Source organism: Benincasa hispida, chromosome 3 (genome assembly GCF_027475165.1).
Source record: "Benincasa hispida cultivar pf3 chromosome 3, pf3_genome.v1.1, whole genome shotgun sequence".
Lineage (NCBI taxonomy): Eukaryota > Viridiplantae > Streptophyta > Magnoliopsida > Cucurbitales > Cucurbitaceae > Benincasa > Benincasa hispida.
In genome coordinates this window covers 75,015,382-75,036,259 of record NC_143480.1, presented here as the reverse complement: position 1 = coordinate 75,036,259, position 20,878 = coordinate 75,015,382, and the positions used below count along the sequence as shown (strand labels likewise).

At 36.3% G+C, this 20,878-nt stretch overlaps 1 protein-coding gene across 1 annotated transcript in view; it reads left to right on the top strand.

Annotated features, from left to right (window-relative positions):
- The first annotated feature begins 322 nt into the window (after positions 1-322).
- Positions 323-20,878, top strand: part of LOC120073243 (CBS domain-containing protein CBSCBSPB3-like) — a 29,016-nt gene continuing 8,460 nt past the window's right edge. The window contains exons 1-11 of the mRNA XM_039025969.2: positions 323-890; positions 999-1,170; positions 1,281-1,413; positions 2,043-2,213; positions 3,239-3,317; positions 3,415-3,528; positions 12,997-13,063; positions 13,199-13,304; positions 14,139-14,197; positions 17,952-18,058; positions 18,140-18,258. Coding sequence (XP_038881897.1) covers positions 742-890; positions 999-1,170; positions 1,281-1,413; positions 2,043-2,213; positions 3,239-3,317; positions 3,415-3,528; positions 12,997-13,063; positions 13,199-13,304; positions 14,139-14,197; positions 17,952-18,058; positions 18,140-18,258 — 1,276 coding nt within the window. The 5' untranslated portion in view covers positions 323-741. The remainder of the gene's footprint in view (positions 891-998; positions 1,171-1,280; positions 1,414-2,042; positions 2,214-3,238; positions 3,318-3,414; positions 3,529-12,996; positions 13,064-13,198; positions 13,305-14,138; positions 14,198-17,951; positions 18,059-18,139; positions 18,259-20,878) is intronic.

The following is a 20,878-nucleotide window of genomic DNA, read 5'->3' as shown; positions in this document are numbered from 1 at the left end:
TTACGTCGTATCGTTATCGTTACTTTTACTATTATTGTTACTATCCTAAAGAAAAAATTATGAATTTTAACACTTTTACTGTTACCGTTATCATTGCCGTTTGATCATCAGAGGTAACGATAACGATAATAATATATGTGACAAAATTCATAATTTTAAATAAACACGATTAAAAGTAATTCAATTACATTTTCCAGTCAAATTCTTTGTAATTAATCCATCAATAGAATTCCATCGAGGTTATACTCATTTTTATTATGGTTTGGTAGGTGACCTTAATTTAACCATTATATCGTCCCTTTGCTCAACTTTGAAAAAATGTATGTAGCTTTGTAGAAACAAAACAAAACAAAAATCCTATGCGGCTGTTTGTCAGCCAACCCTTCGCTTTTGTTTTATTCGCATATCCTTGACCCAACCATTTTCATAAATTAAAGAAAAAACATAGATAAGTAAATGGAGAGTTACGTAATTTTCAAATATCACATCAGGCGAGGAACGGAGGTGGAAGAGGAAGAAGAAAAGGTCGCGGCGGTTCACGGTTGCGACGGTCGGGAGAGATTAGAGAACCACCGTAGCCTTCATTCAAACCTCTAATCTCTCTCTTTGGTCGCTTTCTTCCTCCCAAATCAACCTTTTCAATCCCAATTCTACTTCCATTAACCCTTTCTTCATGTTTAAATCCCATATCCGAATCGTTTCTCAACCAAATTGAGCCCTAGTTTCACTGTTTCCTTCAACATGACTACTCAACTCGTTCCTACGGGAAGGAGGAACTCTCTCGCTCAGAAACGCGCTCCTTCTACCTCTACCAGGAAGTCTGTTGCCGCCGATAATGGTACCACTAGTAATGGCAATGTTCCCAAACCGGATTCTCCTCCTCAGTTGACGTGAGTCGCCTTTTATTTATTTTCTTTGCATTGTTTATGCGTTGTTGTTTTGAATTTTGATGATGTTATGGCGGAAATGACTTTGGTGGGGTTCGTTTATTTATTTAGATCTGCTGCTGTTGGGGAAAGGACAGTGAAGAAGCTGAGGTTGTCAAAAGCGCTTACGATTCCTGAGGGGACTACGGTTTCTGAAGCGTGTAGAAGGATGGCTGCTCGTCGTGTTGATGCTGTGCTGCTGACGGATGCGAATGCTTTACTTTCGGGTATTCTTACCGACAAGGTTTGTTCTGGGACGTTGTTGTTGTTATGTTGTTACTCATTCCCTGTTTTCTCCTGTATTTTGATTTAATCGTAGTGTTTTAAGTTGGTTTATGGTCATGATGCTCGCAGGATGTTGCTACCAGGGTTATAGCGGAGGGGCTGAGGCCAGAGCAGACTGTTGTATCGAAAATTATGACACGGAATCCCATTTTTGTTACTTCAGATTCACTTGCTATTGAAGCCCTTCAGAAAATGGTCCAGGGTTTGTTTTCCGTATATTCATTCTTTGTCGTCATATACTCGAATGTCTACAAGGACTTCCTTTTGTCTTAATGACTCATGGCAAATTACCTAGATAAGTGGAGGGTGTAGGGAAATAACTGTAATTAGTTGAAGTTCAAGCTATAATTCATCTAAGAACTCCTATTGTAGTTGTATTTTGGACTATTTTTAATCATTTAGGGCGTGTTTGGGGCAAGGACTATCCTAGACTATAATAACCATCTCGTGCTATAGTAAATACTATTTTGTATTTCCCAATTAGCGACACTCAACACTATTTTAAAATCCTCATTTGCTACAATATTTACCATTTGCTACAGTTTTTACTATTTTACGTTTATCATTTTTTTATTCTTTGCTATAGTCTTTACTATTTCCTTCTCAAACTAAAATATTTTACACCTCAAACACATACTATTAAACTAAAATAATTTACACCCCAGACACAAACTATTATAACCCAACTATAATAACTTAGGATTATAATAACCAACTCCTTACCCCAAACTCCTTCTTAGTATTTGTTCATAATGGGTTCTTTCCTCTTTGATTAAATATTTGAACCTGATCACTTAAGCATCCTACATCTTTACCCTTCGTTTTCAATAGGAAAATTCAGGCATCTTCCTGTCGTTGAAAATGGCGAAGTTATTGCTTTGTTGGATATTACAAAGTGCCTCTATGATGCCATATCGAGAATGGAGAAGGCTGCAGAACAGGGTAGCGCCATTGCTGCTGCTGTTGAAGGAGTGGAACGCCAGTGGGGAAGTGATTTTTCTGGTATGTTGTGCCTGTTAGGTGCTTCTCTGGGTGGATCTTGTTGTGTCTGGATGTGTTTTTCTTTTTCGTTTGTCTTTCCTTATTTTTCCTTTTTTTGACTGGTGTTATGGTGGTGGATTCAATCAAATTTTTAAATGTCCCATAGCTTGAAATAGCATTCTCATGAATGTTAAGGGAAGGATATGCATGGATCCTTAGATATGATCAGGGATTGGCTCAATTGAAGTAAATTTTAATGTCTGATAGTAATTATTGCTATGCAATGCTGCGAATGATATTGATGTTAGATCCAACTGGAGGTCTAAACATGTATGATTTTACTATTGAATGTAGAAGTGAAAATCGCATCTCTCTCTATTCAACTTCTAATGACAAAAGGATATTTATCTATGTTCACCAAGAATGTAACTCAGAATTAGATGAGTGATTAAAAGTTATATTGTTGCTATCTCTACTTGATTTCTAAAGATAGAAGGATGTTTATCTAAAATTTACATGAACTGGAGAAAGCATTGTTGCTAGTGAACATTTATATAAACATAATTTGAAATGAGTGATTCATTTTCTAATTCATGAGGAATTACTTGTTTGTTTGGTGAAAGCTATACATCGTCAACTTGTGTACATTGGTGGATTTCAACTTCCCTATATTTGCTTGAATATTGAATATATTTCAATTTCATAAAATGTCAGCAATTGTCTTACTATTTTGAATTCCCTAGTTTGTGATGCATAATAATAAACTTTCTATTATGGAATTGTTCATTCATCCATTATTGATTAATCCACTCTATGATTATAAAACTTTATATTATAATGAAGACTAATTTATTTACAATGACTTTGACTACAATTAGTGGGATACGCATGATGCTTAATATGTTCATTGTAGAAGTAAAAGCCCTTTGCATTCACTTGGCGGTCATTACAATACCACTTACAAATCCATATTATTTTATGTTCTTTAACAAATCATTTTCATATTAGGTTTAATTTTCACTAAAATTTTCTAATCATCATTTCAGCTCCTTATGCTTTTATAGAGACGTTGAGGGAGCGGATGTTTAAACCTTCCTTATCAACCATCCTTTCTGAAAATACAAAGTACTTTGTCTAGCCTTCTCATTTCTCTGTAAGTTGAAGAAGATATGTAATACACCTTTGGATGATTACCAAGTTTTGTAGCTTTATATGTTTCCAGACCTGCAATTGTCTCGGCATCGGATCCTATATATGTTGCTGCTAAAAAAATGCGGGAGTTGCGAGTTAATTCTGTTGTCATGACAATGGGAACCAAGATTCAGGGGATCCTCACGTATGACATTTCTATCTAATATTTATTCTATGACAATGTTTCTTGATTCTTGTTCCTTATAATTTTTAACTAATAAAATTCTTCTTTTATAAAAACTAGATATATTATAAAAATAGAGGGTGAAAAAGGGCACCCTTGGGAAAAGGGTTTGATTTTTTTTTTTTTTTTTTTGAAATGGAAACGAGACTATTCATTGATATAATGAAAGAGTGTAATGCTCAAAATACATGAGAGGAAACAAAGAAAAAACTTCAAGCATGCCAGTACAAGGCTAGGACCAAATTACATCATAGAGATAAACTCTGGAGAGAAAATAAAACAATCCAATTAAACACATCATTCAAGAGAAACCCAAAATCTAGAAGACTTAAACTCGAAAAAGCCTGAAACAAATAGAAGAAAAGCTTCCACCGCAATATCTTTCAAATGTTGAACTTGAGATTGATGAGCCCACTAAGCATGATGCAATCTTTGAGAACAATTAACAGCTCCAAATATCATCACCCAAATTGAATATTTACTCTTCTAGGACAACTTGATTTCCACAAGGTTTTAAACAACTTTGTATCCATGGATGAAGATGCAGTCAATTTCTTGGAAAATGATTTAACCAAAAACTGCCCAGAATTTTTCAAACTCCAAACTCTTCTGTGTAGATAATCAACCTCAATGAATCAAACCCCAATCACAAAACAGAGCCAAAATAGTTAAAACCAACCTCTTCTGAATAACAACCACAAAACTCTTCTTCTTCTTCTTCTTCTTTTTTTTTTTTAAAGGAAACATGTCTCTTTATTATGTTAATAAAGTGAGACTAATGCTTAAAGTACAAGAGAGTTATACAAAGAGAGTGAAATATGAATCGTATGGATCAGGAGTTGCACGTAGGCATCTCAACTAAGTTGACACCCCTTTAGCGCCCTCATCATATCCTACAGCTGAAACTTAAAAGGAAAAGAATCCCAGGCTAAAACTCAGCCCTTACCAACAAAAAGAAAGACAGCTTCCAAGCAAAATACTACAAACAAGAAAAACAGCTTCCAAGCAAAATACTACAAACAAAAAGCCACAAAAAGCAGAAAACAACTTAATTCGATACATGACTCCATTATTGGGCTGGAAAAATAAAAGCTGGCCAATTTAAGCAGAAATCCTGAATAGAATAGTCTTCAAATTGCTTCGACGTTTTGCACCACGAAGAGGCATTCCTACGGGCAACTTCAAACCGATCCAACCAACAAAGGGACCTATCATGAAACATTCTTTGATTTCTTTCAAACCATATTTCATTCAACAAATCCTTGACCGCATTGGTCCTAATCAATCTGGAATTTCTATTTAAATGTGAACCAATAAGGAGCTGCTGCAAGTTTCCTTTGAAGTCATTACTAGAAGCCCATGATAAGTTGAACAATTTCCACCAACTGTGTTCAGAGTAAGGAGAAGTGAAAAAGAGGTGTTGTGGGTCTTCTCCATGCTGTTTACATAATGAACACATGGATGGAGAAAGATAACTAGCAAGCTGCTTATGTTGCATTATTGAAGAAACATTTAGGTGGCCAAATATCATTATCCACACAAGAATGTCGACATGCCTTGGGCAATTGGACTTCCATAAGACTTTGTAAGTCAATTTGTCCAACGGGGAGGAGGGAGATAAATGTTTTGAGAGAGATTTTACTGAAAAAAATCCTGTTACCTTCTAATGACCACGATCTTCTATCAAAGGCATCTGTCACTCTCCTATTTGCAAGCTGGCCAATCAATCCTTGAAACTCCACAATTTCCTCCTCCGTGGAACGTCGGAAGGTGACTGACCAAGTGGCCAAAGAATTATCCCAATGGTTCGCTACTGATCCTTTTGGAACTAATGCTACTTTATAAAGTCTTGGAAATTGGATGCAAAAAGGAGTTGTACCTTCCAATTATCTGACCAAAAAGCAATCCGTCTACCATTTCCAAGTAAGGTAGCCAAAGCATCCATCTTCAGCCAAGTTCTGGAGATGCTAATCGAAGGACTTCTCAAGCTCCTTCCATCTCTACCCATCGTGTGTCAATTGTAAGAGTCTATACCATGGATGCTTCTAACTACCTGATACCAGAGAGTCTTCCTCTTCAATATATCTCCAGCCCCACTTGGCTAAGAGGGCCAGATTTTTTGCCTTAAGACCCCCCAAGCTGAGGCCTCCTTCTACTTGAGACCTTGTAACAAGGTCCCATTTCACCAAATGATTGATCTTACTACCATTATGGCCTTCCCAAAAGAAATTCCTCAAAATTCTTTCCAAAGTTGAGATGACAGTTTTTAGCATTAAGGAAGTTGACATATAATGTGTGAAGATTGGATAAAACTGACTTACACAAGTGTGAAGACTGGATAAAACTGACTTACACAAGGTAACTCTCTCCCTTCTCTAGATACAGGATATCCTTCCAATGGTAAACCATGATACAGGATAGGTAAAGTTCAGCTTTACAATTTAACCTTGTAGCTGTAGACAGCAGCTCATTATCATCCACATTCACTCCACACAAGGCTGATTTTTCCTAGTTTACCTTTTGACCTGAACACCATTCAAACAAATCAATAGCTTGCTTTAGTTTTTCAAGCATATTATTACCGAATTGCAAAAAATTACTATCAAACTTGCAATAAATTAATGCGTTGTCTGCAAATTGAAGTATGGAGACATGAACCCTGTTCTTGCCCACCACAAAACCTTCAAATAGCCCATTTTGATGAAGGTTTTCCACCAGAGCTCCCACGACTTCACTAACAAGAAGAAAAAGAAGGGGTCGCCTTGCCTAATTCCTCTTGATGCAAAGATTCTTCCTCTTGGTCTATCGTTAATGAAAACTGAGTGTCTACGATTCTTGACACATCCCAATATCCACTTGATCCATTTTTATCAAACTTTTTATTCAACAAAATCTTCTTAAGAAAACACCAATCAACACGGTCGAATGCTTTCTCAAGGTCTAGTTTCATAATCCATCCTTTCTTCTTTTTAGTTCGATACTCTTCCACCACCTCATTTGATATCAAAATTGGGTCCAAGATTTGCCTTCCTTCTATGACGATACTTTGTGTTGGAGCAAAAATGGAAGGCATAACTTTTTTCAACCTCTTAGCAAGAACCTTAGCAATAACCTTGTAAGTTAAAGTAGTGAGACTAATAGGTTGGAAGTCCTTAACAGCAGTAGCATTCTCTTTCTTCTGAATTAGGCAAATAAAATTTTCTTGAATGCATGCATTTAGTTTGCCATTCTTGTAAAAATCTTCAAATAAAGAATGGAAGTTTGGCTTTACTAAGTCCCAAGACTTTAGGAGAAATTCAACTGTGAATCCCTCTGGGCCTGGAGCTTTACTCTTACCGAGTGCCTTCAATGCTGACTTCATTTCTACCTCTGAAAAACTGCCGTAAAAATAGCATTCTGATTTGAAGTAATACACGGCCAATCAAAGTTCAAGGGCATGTGTTGAATTCCGGGAATTCTAGTGTATAAGTGCTCGTAGAATCCCAAGATTAGACTTTCAATCTGAAATGACTTGGTTGGTTCCCCTTGACCATTTACCAATTCAGTAATTAAATTCCTTCTCTTTTTAGCTGCTAGAAACCGATGAAAAAAGCTTGTATTTTCATCTCCCAACCTTATCAAATTCAGCTTACTCTTTTGCAATAAGCTTAGCTCCTCTATCCTGTATAAAGACATCAATTCAAGCCTTCAAAGATGTTCTATAATCATTTTCCAGATCAGAAAAATTGACTGTTTCAGCCAAAGCATCCCATTTTTCAATTTCTTTTAACAACTCCTCTTCTTTTCTTTTTTGCAGCTCCTAATATTCAGCAAACCAGGCTTTAACTGCACTTTTCACCTTTCTCATTTTAGTACTAAGAGCAAAACCAGCCCATCCAACAGAGCTACAGCTTTTCCAAGCCCTTTCAATGATCTTGGAGCATTCTTTATTTTGCAACCATTAATTGCAGAATCGAAAAGGGGAAGGACTCCAATTGGAGGATCCAATTTCAAGTATCAGAGGGAAATGATTAGAAAATAATCGAGCTTGTGGGCTAACTCTAGTATTTTCAAACTCTTCATCCCAATCTTTAGTAACAAAAAACCGGTCAATTAGTGACGTTGCAGCAGAACTACCTTCTTGGGACCAAGTGTACCTGCCTCTTGGAAAGAGGAACTTTCAAGAGTTTAGATTGATCAATAAAATTATTAAACTTCCTCATACCTTTGATGACTCTACCAAAAGGAAAACGTTCATGAGCCCATCTAGTGATGTTGAAATCTCCTCCAATGCATCATGCTTCTAGACAATACGCTAAGAGGGAAAGCAATTCTGGCCAAACATATTTTCTCTCCTTACATTTGGCCCATACACCTTTGTAACCTAACATGTCTTCTTGCACACTGTAATGCACTTAACTGAAAGTGAATATCCTCCTTTGAGAATTTCAGCAACCGATAGCTTACACTTGTCTCACAACGTTAATCTTCTTTCTTTGACTCTTGTATTAAGCAAATCATGCCAAGTCTAATTTCCAATACTCCATGTATATTTCTAAGTGGACGAAAGTTCCTAGATCTGGTTCTAGTTGCTAACGAGGTTATGGAAGACTATAGAGCCAAGAAGAAAGGTGGGGCCAACAGTTGGAAAAAAGTGGGGCATTAATTCTGAGTTGGATTGGTGTAGATTGACTGAAGAGACTCAACTTTTCTCAAAAGCGCCACCCTTCAGCCAAATGTCCGTGAACCTTAGGACTTGTAACAAAGCTCTTTTAGCCAAATGGCTGTGACATTTTTCCGCCGAGTCCAATTGTCTGTAGGATTATTGTGAAAAAACATGGCCTCCATCTTTTCGAATGGTTGGCTAAAGGGATTAAAGGCACCTATCGGAATCTTTGAAAAGATGTCTTGGGAGAGCTCCCTGCCTTTGTTCTTTGAGTCCAGTGTGTGGTGGGGGAAGGGGGAGAGATTTCTAGGAAGATCACTGGTCGGGGAAGAGACACCTCTGCGGGTTATTTCCCCGGTTGTATCATTTATCTTCTTTTAAAGATTATTTTGGGATTGATTTTTTTGTGTGGATAGGGAGCTCTTGTACGTTAGCCTTCGGGTTTCATCGTGCTCTTTTCGATTGGGAAATGGTGGACGTGGTGGCTCTCCTTTCTCTTCTTGAGAGTCACCCTTTTTGTCTGGGGAGGAGAGATATGAGAGTTTGAAGCCCTAGTCTTTTGGATGGGTTCTCAATCAAATCTTTTTTCCAGTGCTTGGTTAACCCTTCTCTTCTGAGTGAATTGGGCTTTTCGTCGTTGTGGAGGGTTAAGGTTCCTAGAAAGGTGAGATTCTTCACTTGACAGGTTTTTCACAATTGTATTAGTATGTTGAATAGGCTTGTGAGAAAGATGCCCTGCTGTATTCTTTGTTGGAAGGCAGAGGAAGACTTGGACCATATTCTTTGGCATTGTGATTTTGCGAGGTTTGTCTGGGATTCTTTTTTCCAGATGTTTGGCATGATGTATGCTCATCATAGAGATGTTAGGATATGCTCGAGAAGTTCCTCCTCAATCCGCCGTTTGGGGAGAGAGGCTGTTTTCTCTGGCGTGCTAGTGTTTGTGCTATTATTTGGGTGTTGTGGGTGAGAGGAATAGCAGGGTATTTGGGGGGTTGAGAGGAAGGCTAGAGAAATATGGTCACTTGTTCGTTTTCATGTTTCTCATTGGCCTTTGATTTTGAAGGCTTTTTGTAACTATCCTTTTAGACGTGATTTTGTATAGTTGGAGTCCCTTCCTGTAGAGGGAGACCCCTCTTTTTTGTGGGCTTGGTTTTTGTATGCCCGTGTATTCTTTTTCATTTTTTCTCAATGAAAGTTGTTCTTATAAGAAAAGACTTGTCGAAACTCTTGTGACAAATTTCCTAGACCCGGGTGCACTTGAGGAATTAGATCTCTATTTGCTACATTTTCCCCAAGTTCCTCCCCGTGTTCCTCATCGCCTTGCATTTCCACATTCAAAGCACAAATTCAACGAGGAATCCTTGATCCTCACTCTTCGAGGTCTTTGCCATATGCTTTAATGTTACTTTGTCTTTTGGTCAAATTGGGATCCCCTTTCAATACCACTGTCGAATCACCCATCTCACACTCATTGCGAGTCCTCTCCAATCCACCTTTGTCACTCCTAAGGTAAACAACCACTGCATACTTCCACCCCTTGCAACCGTAGTGGCAAAAAAGCTTTCCACAATTGTAAGGTCTCATACCTTTAGCATAACTCCCTTACAAACCCCCTTGATCTTTACGACTGTGTCCATACTCAAAATAACTCCATAGTTCGTGGTTTCAAACAAAGGCAATCCTAGTTCGTCCACAACATGTTGAGCAATAAAGTTGTGCGTTGTGCGCAATCAATCAGAATGGTCACCATTCGTTCATTAATAGTACCTCGCAACTTCATGGTGCTTGGATTCGATAAACCAACCATTGAATTTAAGGACAACCCTACAAGATTTTCCACCTCCTCGACAGTTGTCACTATCGCTATCTATAATTTAGGGTGTTTCCTTCACTCATCTTACGAACAATTCTGATTCATGGTGTTTGGATGCACTCTCCTGCATATCCTTAGACTTACAACGATGCCCGGAAGTAAAGTTCTAATCGCAACGAAAACATTATCCTCTTTCTTTACGCGCTTGGAACTCCACATCTAGTAATCGGCGGCTAGGTCCCTCTTTCTTAGCACTTTTGGCAGCCGAAGATCACAATGTAATCATCCTCATCGGAAATGTTTCAGTCAGCTTCGACACTTCATGCTTGATCGTCGTGAGTTTGCTTTTGGGATCTATCCTTGAGCTTTTCCCCCATTTTGGGCTTTTACCTTCTTCCTACCGAACCAATTCCTGGTCTTCTATTTTCTGGGCCAAACGCATCATTTGGGCAACCCAATCGGTTCCAACACATCTAACTCGGCCTAAATCACCATATTAAGCCCTTTGAGGAATGTCTCCTCCGATACTTCATTTGTGAGCTGTGTCATGGGAGCTACCAATGTATCGAACAAATTCTAGTAACCTCCACTGTAGTCTCTTGCTTGATTCTCAAAAGCTGACCGCACACCGCTCCCGTTCTTGCCGATTGGAAATGTGCCAACAACCTCTATCTTAAGATCTCTTCAATCAGCTAACGATTCCCTCTCCTCCTTCGATTAGTACTAGTCGAGAGCTACACTGTTGAAGCTAATCACAGATACACTGAGTTTTCAGTATCAGAGAGCTTATGGATATGAAAATACTTGTTGGCGCGAAAGAGCCACAAGTACGGATCCTCTCCCTTAAACATGAGCATCTTTGCTTTCTTGAATTATCTATGATTCGTTTCTCCTTCTAGCTTCTCCTTAATCGCCGATTTTAGGATTTCATCCACCCGTTGTGATATCTCTTCTCCTCCTTCCAACTTCGATTGCAGTGTTGTTTCCTTACCCATAGTCGACTCTCTACTTCACCGGAACATCGTAAGCTCTACGTCAACTTTGCTAAAAGGTTCATAGTCTTGTCGAAGTTTTTCTGTTGTTGTTCTACTTGAATACTCAACTTCTCCATATTCTTGGTTAGGTTTGCTAACGATCTTTAAACTTCCAATATCTTCTTGACTCCTTTGATCACTTCAATCTCCTGGTCGATTGCATCAACACGTTCTTCAAATTTCTTCTCCATCTTCTTCGAATTGCCTAGAATGAAATGCTCTGATATCAATATGTTAGGTAACCCTTATAAGTCACTATTGAAGTAGAAAAAGAAGACGACACAAGGAGTTTACGTGGAAAACCCTAATTCAGGGAAGAAAAACCACGGTAGAAAAGGACTTATTATTTTATGTCATATTTACAATAGACCCAATCTCAGATATAAATAGAATGAGATGAAACCCTAATTTAGCAAATATAGTAAAAATACAAAAATGCCCTTAGGGCTAATTCAACGTATGTCAACAGTTACACTATGATGTTATTGAATGAAAAAAGCCCTTAGGCAGTACACTCCTCTCTCTCTATGAGTGTTCTCTACTAAACTTAAAGCTGAAAATGAAATACCTCCCGTACTAAGATATAAAACCTCCCTAGAAGATGCTCACCACGCTCACAATGGTCCCTCCCTCACTTCCACAAAATAACTAACTCCCTTCCTCAATTTCCTTGCTACCTCTTCTCTTGTACTGATGTATGATTGGGGGTGACAGAAGATGAGACCCTAGCTGCATTCAAAGAAGAAGCACGCACGACAAATTTGAAATCCCTTAGAACCCTAAGCAGTGTCATGCATGAGGAAGTCGTGCATGGGGAAAAAAATGACAGCCATCATGCATGGGGAAAAAGACGACAGCCACAACTTCTTGACCCAACCCATTCTACCCAGCCTGCATGATCCATACCTTTCAGACATGGAGTATGTTTTTTTCCAATGTAGATCGAAGTGACCTAACCCAACGAGAAGCACAAAAGTCGTCTTTAATTTGTTTTGCTCAACTTGCATGCCCTAGGCCCTTGTTTATTAACAATTTCACATTGCCGAAGACCATCTTACATGAAGAGTTTCGAGGGGTTTTCTTCTACATGTGATTTTTGGATGAATTACCTTCTGATTACAACTCTGATTGAGCTTGAATGTAAAGGGATCAACATCTTTTATGGGTTTATGACAGATGGAAGTGTTCAAACTTTGGTGACGATCAAATATATGCCTCGGTTTCCAAGATTAACCCGATCTTCCCTAATTCTCCCTACATCTACAAGCCAGTAAGCCACAAAGAATTAAAATAACACGACACTGGTTACTCATGGTAAATAGCAAAAATGTACTAACCAATCCTCAAAAGAGACATGATAACAGAAGGAATATCCTTAAAGAAATCAGAAACTGAAGCTGGACTGGAGGCACTAAAATTTAGAACATTTCATATCTCTTCCACGTGCTGGACCACAATGGCAATAGCTTCTAGATAATGAGAATCTCTCTGTTTGATATTTTATTCATGCCATTCCTCTTAAAGAAATCATGATATTTTAGTCATGCGGGTTATCTCTCCCTAGCTGCCATCTATGCATAGACAAGTTGTTCATAGCTTCTTTGGTTGATATACTTTTGGCGGGCCTCTACTATGCTTTCTTGGTGTTCTCTTCTAAAAATCCAGGATTTGAATTCAGTTCAGGTCATTCGTTTCCAACATATTAAATTCCAGATATAAGCAGTTTTTTTATACCGTATCCTTTATGTATTTGTATTGATTGTTTGGCTCTTGGTCTAATGTGCATGTTGGTACAGAACTTTAGCATTTGTGTTGATACATCATGATTCAGAAGGTTTTAAATTTAATACTATTTTTTTAATCGGCCTGTATATTTATTTACTTTGTTGTTATGTTAGTGTATTTGCTTATGGCTGTTTTCTGCAATTGTACTGCAGTTCAAAGGATATTCTCATGCGTGTAGTGGCACATAATCTTTCTCCTGAGTTGACTCTGGTGGAAAAGGTTTGCTTTTGAAAAATTATTATTTTTTCTTATTTCTCTCTATTCTTCGAATGCTGAATCTTCAAAAGTTGTACTATTTTGTGTTTACTTATCCTAGGGGTATTTGATATCTTTTCCAATCTCCCAATTCTCAAGGTAATGACCCCAAATCCTGAGTGTGCAACCGTAGAGACGACAATCCTTGATGCATTGCACATAATGCACGATGGGAAATTTTTGCATCTTCCGGTTTTAGATAGAGGTGAGAAAGGGTCTGCTTGTTTCACAAGTTTTCGAACCCAAGATATTATTAACCAGGGAATTTGACATGCGTTTTTCATACCCTACATAATGATGAGATTTTTATGCCTAGGAGATGGAACAATATATAGCTTCAGTAATTAATACATTAATATCAATTATTCATTACTATTCATTTGAATTAATTATTAAATATAAATATTTTATTTAGACTTAATAAATTTAATTATTATTATTAATTATCAATATTCTAATTAATTTATATAAATTTAATCCTTTTTAGTAAGTAATTTAAAAAATTAAATTATGTTTAATAAATATTTAATATAAAAGTATTAATTTATTTTTAGGGGTTGTTTTCAAATATAGCAAAATGAACCAAAATATTCACAAATATAGTAACATTTCGGAATCTATCAATGATAGACATTGATAGATATTGATAGACTTGTATCGATGTCTATCAGTGACATTGATGGACACTGGTCTATCGGTGTGTCTCAGTATCTATCATTGATTGATTATGAAATTTTGCTACAATTGTAAATTTTTTCAGCAGTTTTCCCACTTGAAATAATTGAGTAATTTTAAATTTAATTCATGAATACATAAATTGGTCTTGCATTTAATTAAGTAATTATTTAATTTTGGTTTGCATATACTAAATTGATAAATTGAACACATATATTTAACTTTCAAACATCAATTATCCTGCATATCTAGACATAAACATAATTATCTCAGACATTTAAAACCCATATTTTGAAATCCCAGATGTTTAATAATAAAATCCCTAATATCGAAGTGATCTTTAATGATAATATTTATTATGCAGATGGGTTCGTTGTTGCTTGTGTAGATGTTCTACAGATCACACACGCTGTAATATCCACGGTAAAGTAATAATTTGGATATGAGAACACCATGAAGAGGCCAGATACAAAACGAGTTGAGCCCAACCAATTAGACCTATTTATATACTTGTCATGAAAAACACGCTGATTATGCTTGAACCAAATCTTTGATATCAGGGCATTGACTGCATTTTCCTGTAGAGGGTAGTAGTGATCCAATTCGCATGGAAAGATTGCCCAAATACCCAATGGAGGTTAAGATAAGAAAATAGTTTCCATCAACAGCGGCTTGGGAACGAGCAATAAATCGAATGTTGCAAATCTTCACCATTAGCCAAACATAGAGGACAAATGGAAGGAGATAGGTAGTGAGACTGGAGCTTATGCTGCAAGGTGGCCGAGCAATTAGGACAGCCAAAAATCAAAATCCACACAAGGATATTAATTTGTTTAGGGCTTTTTGATTTCCAGAATGCTTGAAAAATCTCTTTATCAAGAGGAGATGATGAAACCAAGTGCTTTGACAAAGACTTCACTGAAAATTTTCCAGAGGAGTCCAAAGACCAATGCTTAGAATCAGGTTCAAGAGAGACTTTTGCCCAATAAACTACTCATTAGCTGCTGAAATTAAAAAATTTCTTCATCTTTTATCTGTTTTTGATAAAGCAAATTCCATGACCAAGTATCTGGATCCCAATGGTTACAAATATTACCATTTGGTAGTGAAGCAATACGAAAAAGCTAGGGACCCATTTTGAATGGACTGTCACTTGGAATGGTCACACATACAAGCATTTATCTCAATCACCAAATACCAGGCGGTGGTCATTGGATTTTTCAGGGAAATTTACTGTTAGCTCCTTATCCAAATACTAGAGCCCTAAGGGTATTAATATTCTGGTGTGGATAATGATTTTTGGAACATTGCATTGTTCCACTACTCTACAACATAAGCTCTCGGCACATTACCTTTCTCCTTCTATTTGTCCATTATGTATGGCGAGCAGTGAAGATTACAACACTTATTTTTTGACTGCTTGTTTTCTTGTTCATGTTGGTGGCGTTTATTATCATATTTTAATCTTCATTGGATCTTCGGAAGCTCTTTTTGGAAGAATATCACTCAGATCTTGGTTGGCCCCTTATTATCCTCTAAATCTCAAATATTATGGTCCAACATAGTCAAGGCTCTAATATATAAGATTTGGTTCGAACGTCATAGGGTTTTTCACGAAAAATCACTTGATTGGTCAGATTGGTTGTGCTCAACTTGTCTTCTTGCCTCATCATGGTGTTCTCAATCTAAAGTTTTGCAAATTATTCCATTCAGGACATTAATTTGAATTGGAATGCTTTTATTTCTTCAGTTTAATTGATGTCTTTGTTTTACTTGATTCGTATCTTTGTTCACTTTGTTGTTCTTGGTATCTTGTATTTTTGAGGTCTAGATTTTGACTTTTTTCATCATATCAATACTTTTCCGTTTTAAAAAAACTCAGAATAAGGTTAATAATGTTTACACCAATACAAAGCATGAAAAAATAAAATAAAAAAATCATTAAAAGAGGAAGAAGAAATAGGTGACCCAAAACTTTAAATTTTGTTTTAATAGGATTCTAAAGTTTATAAAGCATCTGATAAGCCTAAATGTTTAATTTCACGTTTAATGTCCCTAAAATATTTTAATTTTATGTATAATAGGCCCTTCAATAACATTCATGTATCAAACAGATGCAAAATTGAAAGTTGAGGGTCTAATTAGATATAAAATTATTTTTTATGTTTGATAGAAAAGTAAATTTTAAAAGTTTCGAATATGATAAGACCTATTGGATACATGATTAATAGTTAACTTTAGGAGTTGTATCAATTTAAACCATGAGCTAATAATTGTAACGATTTAAACCTTAAACTTTCATAAATATATCAATTGACACCTCCTTCAGACTTAGTAAGTGTTATAAGTGAATTAATTCACACTCTTTATTAAGATTATGTTTGAAAACATCCATGCATTCAATTCTTACATACATGTAGACTTCTTCAAATGTCAGATTAATAAAAGGGAAAATATTTTAAATGACAAAACTGCCAAAAAAAAAATATTTACAACTAATAGCAAAATATTAGTCTATCTGTGATAGACCGCGATAGACGACTATAGACTGCTATCTGTGTATAATTGTAAACATTTTACAGATAGACACCGAGTCTATTGCGGTCTATCACAAATAGACTGTGATATTTTACTATTAGTTGTAAATATTTTGGTTCATTTTCCTATATTTGAAAACAAATAAAATGAACAATTAAAATTGATGTATGGACAATTTTCAAAGGAAATTTTTATAAAGACTCTAAATTGATTTGCTTATGAAAGTTTAGGGGTTTAGTTGATAAAATTATAAGTCTTACTCAATGTTTATCCAAATAGAACATAATGGAAGGTGTTAATTAATATACTTGTGGAAGTTCAGGGTTTAAATTGATACTATTATTAGTTCAAATTTAAATTAATTCAACCCCCAAAGTTTTTGGGGGTGTAAATTAAAAATTTCTCTAATATTAATTACAAAGTTGTGATAAATCATTATAAAATTATCTGCATAAATATATTTGCAAAATCATTGAACTTTAAATATTTAACAAGATTTTTTAGAAATAGAATGGACTTTTTATATCCAATTATTTTTTTAAAAAAATAATTTACTAAAGATTTAGACAATATTTGTATATCTGTGTCACTGTGTGTGTACATGCAAAATTAAAAGATGAACTAAATATTTAAATGTGGTATATGTTTCGAGCACTTGAAGTTTAGGGAAGTTATGTTTGAGGTGCAAATTTTAAGAGGTTGAATTTTGGGCTGCAAGTTTCATTAGTCTGAGGGAAACCGGAGCTTGGGTCTTGACAAATTCTGTTTGAGGTGCAAATTTCTAAAGCCAGAGAATGTGGAGTATGATGCTGGATTTGGTTTAAATATTATTTATTTAAAAAATATTTATTTTTCTACATTAAGTCGGCAAAACATCAAATATGAAATATCCACAAACATCACTAATATCCATTACAAACTTCAAATGATCTTAATCATCGTACTATCCTTAAAAAAAAAAAAAAAAAAAAAAATTAAAAGTTCACAAATTCATGGATCTATTTAAGTTCAAAATAATTGTTTTTTTCTTTCTTATTATCGAAATATGACTAAGTTCAAAATTAAAATCGTTTCTTAGGAGTTTGTCATTTTTATTTGACTAACTTTAAAATAGCCCCCTAAAACCCATAGCCCGGTAACTGCATCTGCTTTGAATTATTAAAAGAAAAAAAAACAGGAGTTCAATTTTTATTATTTTATTTTGTTTTATTTTTCAATTGGGGATATTATAATACAAAGAGGAGACTATTTTATTTTGAACATATTCATGAGGGGATCTCTTTGGGAGAGGAGGTGGTTGGGTGAAGGTAAAGGGTCTCATCTCTTGAATTGGGGGTGATTTGGAATATTCTGTTGGCTATTATGATTTTTGAAACTGATTAGTCTGGTTTTGTTAAACTGCAAAGTTCTGAATCATTGCTGATGCTTTGTAAATTTAAACTGTTTCGTATAACCTTTGTTCCCAAGTCGATCAGCAATATTATCTTGCGAAGCTGTATGCAACATTCATGCATAAATATTCTATATTTTTGCATAAAGTTATAATCGTTGAAAAAGCTTCCACCTTAATTGTGATAATTACTTTTCTTATCAGGAGATATTGAATATCAATTGCTAATAAAGTTTTTTGTCATTCAAGGTTGAGAGTGGTTCTGGTTCTGTTAATGATGTGGCAAGCACAATGATGCAAAAATTTTGGGATTCAGCCCTTGCTTTAGAACCACCTGATGATCTTGATACTCATAGGTATGAGTTATCTTTAGTAATTATGATGCTCTGCAGACTGCGGTTATCTGATTGTAGTAAGCCTTTTTGAGAATTTTGCAGTGAAATGTCTGCTTTCATGGCTTCTGAAGGGACTCTAAACTATCCATCTCTAGGTCTTGGAAACTCATTTGCTTTTAAATTTGAGGATCTGAAGGGTCGGGTACATCGCGTTAATTGCTGTGAGTGTTGATGGTTTTTTAGAGCTATGCTTTTGAAGAATTTTATTACGTATATGTATGCATATACATGTGTGTGTTTGATGTATTGTTAACAAGATGTAGACCAAGTGTGCTGGTGGTTTAATGCGTTTTCTTTAAGAAACCATTTTATTGAGAAACTGAAATATACAAAGAGAGGAAAGCCTCGAAACCAAGTAGTGTAAACTTTCTAGTTGGAAAAAGTGAAAAAGAGACAGTTATAGATAAAATAACTTTGATTTTAGATATCATGAGGCAGACTAGTTTACGTGTACCTCGACTAATCTCACATAAAAACCTACCTAGACACTACAATATTCGGATGATAAAGAAACTCGTAGGACATTAAATCCTAAGTAGGTAGACTTTCATAGATTAAACCTATTCTCTCTAAGTCCTTTATTAAACCTATGAACTTTTTTTTCCACTAGATCAACCCATGATATGATGGCTACAAGTACAATAACTTCAGCAGTGGACTCAAAATTGAGGCAATAAAAAATGAATTTTTGCTTGATTGAGAATAATTATTTTGTAATGTTCCAACCCTACTTCCACCTTTGACACTAGAGCCTGACCTCGTGTCAAAGAATGCTGCTTTTCTGACTGAAATTGATTCAACAAAGATTGTCCTGTATAAGTCCTGAAAATCTTCAGGAAAAGGAAGCTAGAGACCTCAAAACCTCTATTAACTACCACCAACGACTAGTAGCTTACATTCAAGGTTATTGGAATAACTTGATCTTGGACGTGCTGCAACTCCTGTGCTCATACCTTCACCTACTTCCTCTGGCTCGCTCTTTCTTTCCATTGAGTATGGTGGCATTAACCCTTGGTGTTAGTCGTTAAACAAGCAGGGGTAAAAAATATATGTAAGGTACCTAGATAAGAATATTAGTATAGTATTAGTAAGGGGTATACAGGTAGTTAGATGTATTAGTTTTGTATATTATGTTAGAATAATCAACTTAATTAGAATACAGTACAAAGGTGCATGGGAGAATAAATAACAAAGAATGCAAGAAAGGAAAATCTAATAAAGGAAAATACTAAAAAAGAAAATACTAATTAGGGTTTATTTTAACACCCTCCCTCAAACTCAAGTCAGTAGAAGAAACTACTTGAGTTTGTGAAGTGATGATTGAAGCGGCTAGATGAAAATCAAGGTGGTAGATGACAAAAACTAAAGTGAACTTCCAAATCAAATCACGGTAGATCTGGGCTGGAAACAAAGGCCCACGAACTTCTAGGTTGGAATTGATAAAAATCTAAAAACAGAACCCACGAAAAGACCGAATTGAAAACAGAACAGAGACCCCTAAAGATATGAAAACAGAGACCTAATGCAAAACAGAGGCTGAAAAACAAAAACTAAACCGTGTAACCAATTAAGCAGATGAACTAAATTGAACAGGTTTATCTGAACCAAATTGGTTCGACTGAAACTGAACCGGTCTATCTGAACCCATCGATATGAGTGAAAACATAAAACCGGGTCATGATACTAAAACCCACGAGCGAATTGGAAGCAAATTCCGTGGATTTGAGCAGCAGATTTGAGTGGACGTGAATCTAAGGAGGTAGAACTGAGGCGAATGAGAATTTGAGGTGGATCCGAGTGTGTGTGGTTTGAGGCGCCAGATCCATGGTCGATGAGATAATTTGCAAGATGGATCTAAGATTGATGGCCTATGCGCGATGAATCCGTGGTGGCTGATTTCATGGGTGATGGGGTTGCAAGTCGACGAGGGGAGAATTTATGAGACCCATGAGCTAAGATCTGGGCAAACGATTGAGGTAGGCTGGCTGGAACGGCGGCTCGAGTTGGGCAAGGTGGCCAACCATCAATGGTGATAGGATGTGGATGGGTTTGGAACAGATGCGGTGGATCTAATCGTGAATGGCCGGGTTTGGGCAGGACAATGTGGAGCTTGGGAAGGCGGCGGTGTGGGTTGAGTGGATTTGATTGACCAAGGTGCTATACAGATCTGGACAGCGAGAGTAGGACTTGTGGCAAGGGACAGATTTGCTCGAATCTGCCTCCATCGACGACCGTCGACAGCGGCAGAGGAGGCTAGAGTTCAATTGTTCTTGAGGCGACCCCAGGCGCTCGCCTAAGATAAAAGGGCACAACGAAATGGGGTCAGTGCGCTTCTTGTAGTGCCTGGGCGAGCTACTTCAAGGAGGTGCTAGGTGAGTGCCTCATGAATATAACCTTTTTTTTTTTTTTTTTTAATATATTAGATACGCACGAAGCTTAATCAGCAAAGCACACATTAAACCTTTCGACGGCTGGTTCAACTTCGACTGATTCATCTTTTTCGATTTATTCTTCTTTCTCGACATCTGGTTCAGTAGATCTTCTCTTCTCCTTTATGACTTCTGCTTCTCTTCTGCGAATAGCTTCCTTGGGTTCTTCTTTGTGTGGGCTTTTGTGTACATTTGCATGGGTTTGATTTTGATTTCTAAGTAAGTCTTTAAATAATAAAATTATCTTCTTTGGCATGGGTGATTCTGAATTCTTGAGAAAATTCTCAATTATAAAACTATATTATAGTATTATGTTATATATTATTTTATTCAGTTCCGGTGGATGGGGTGA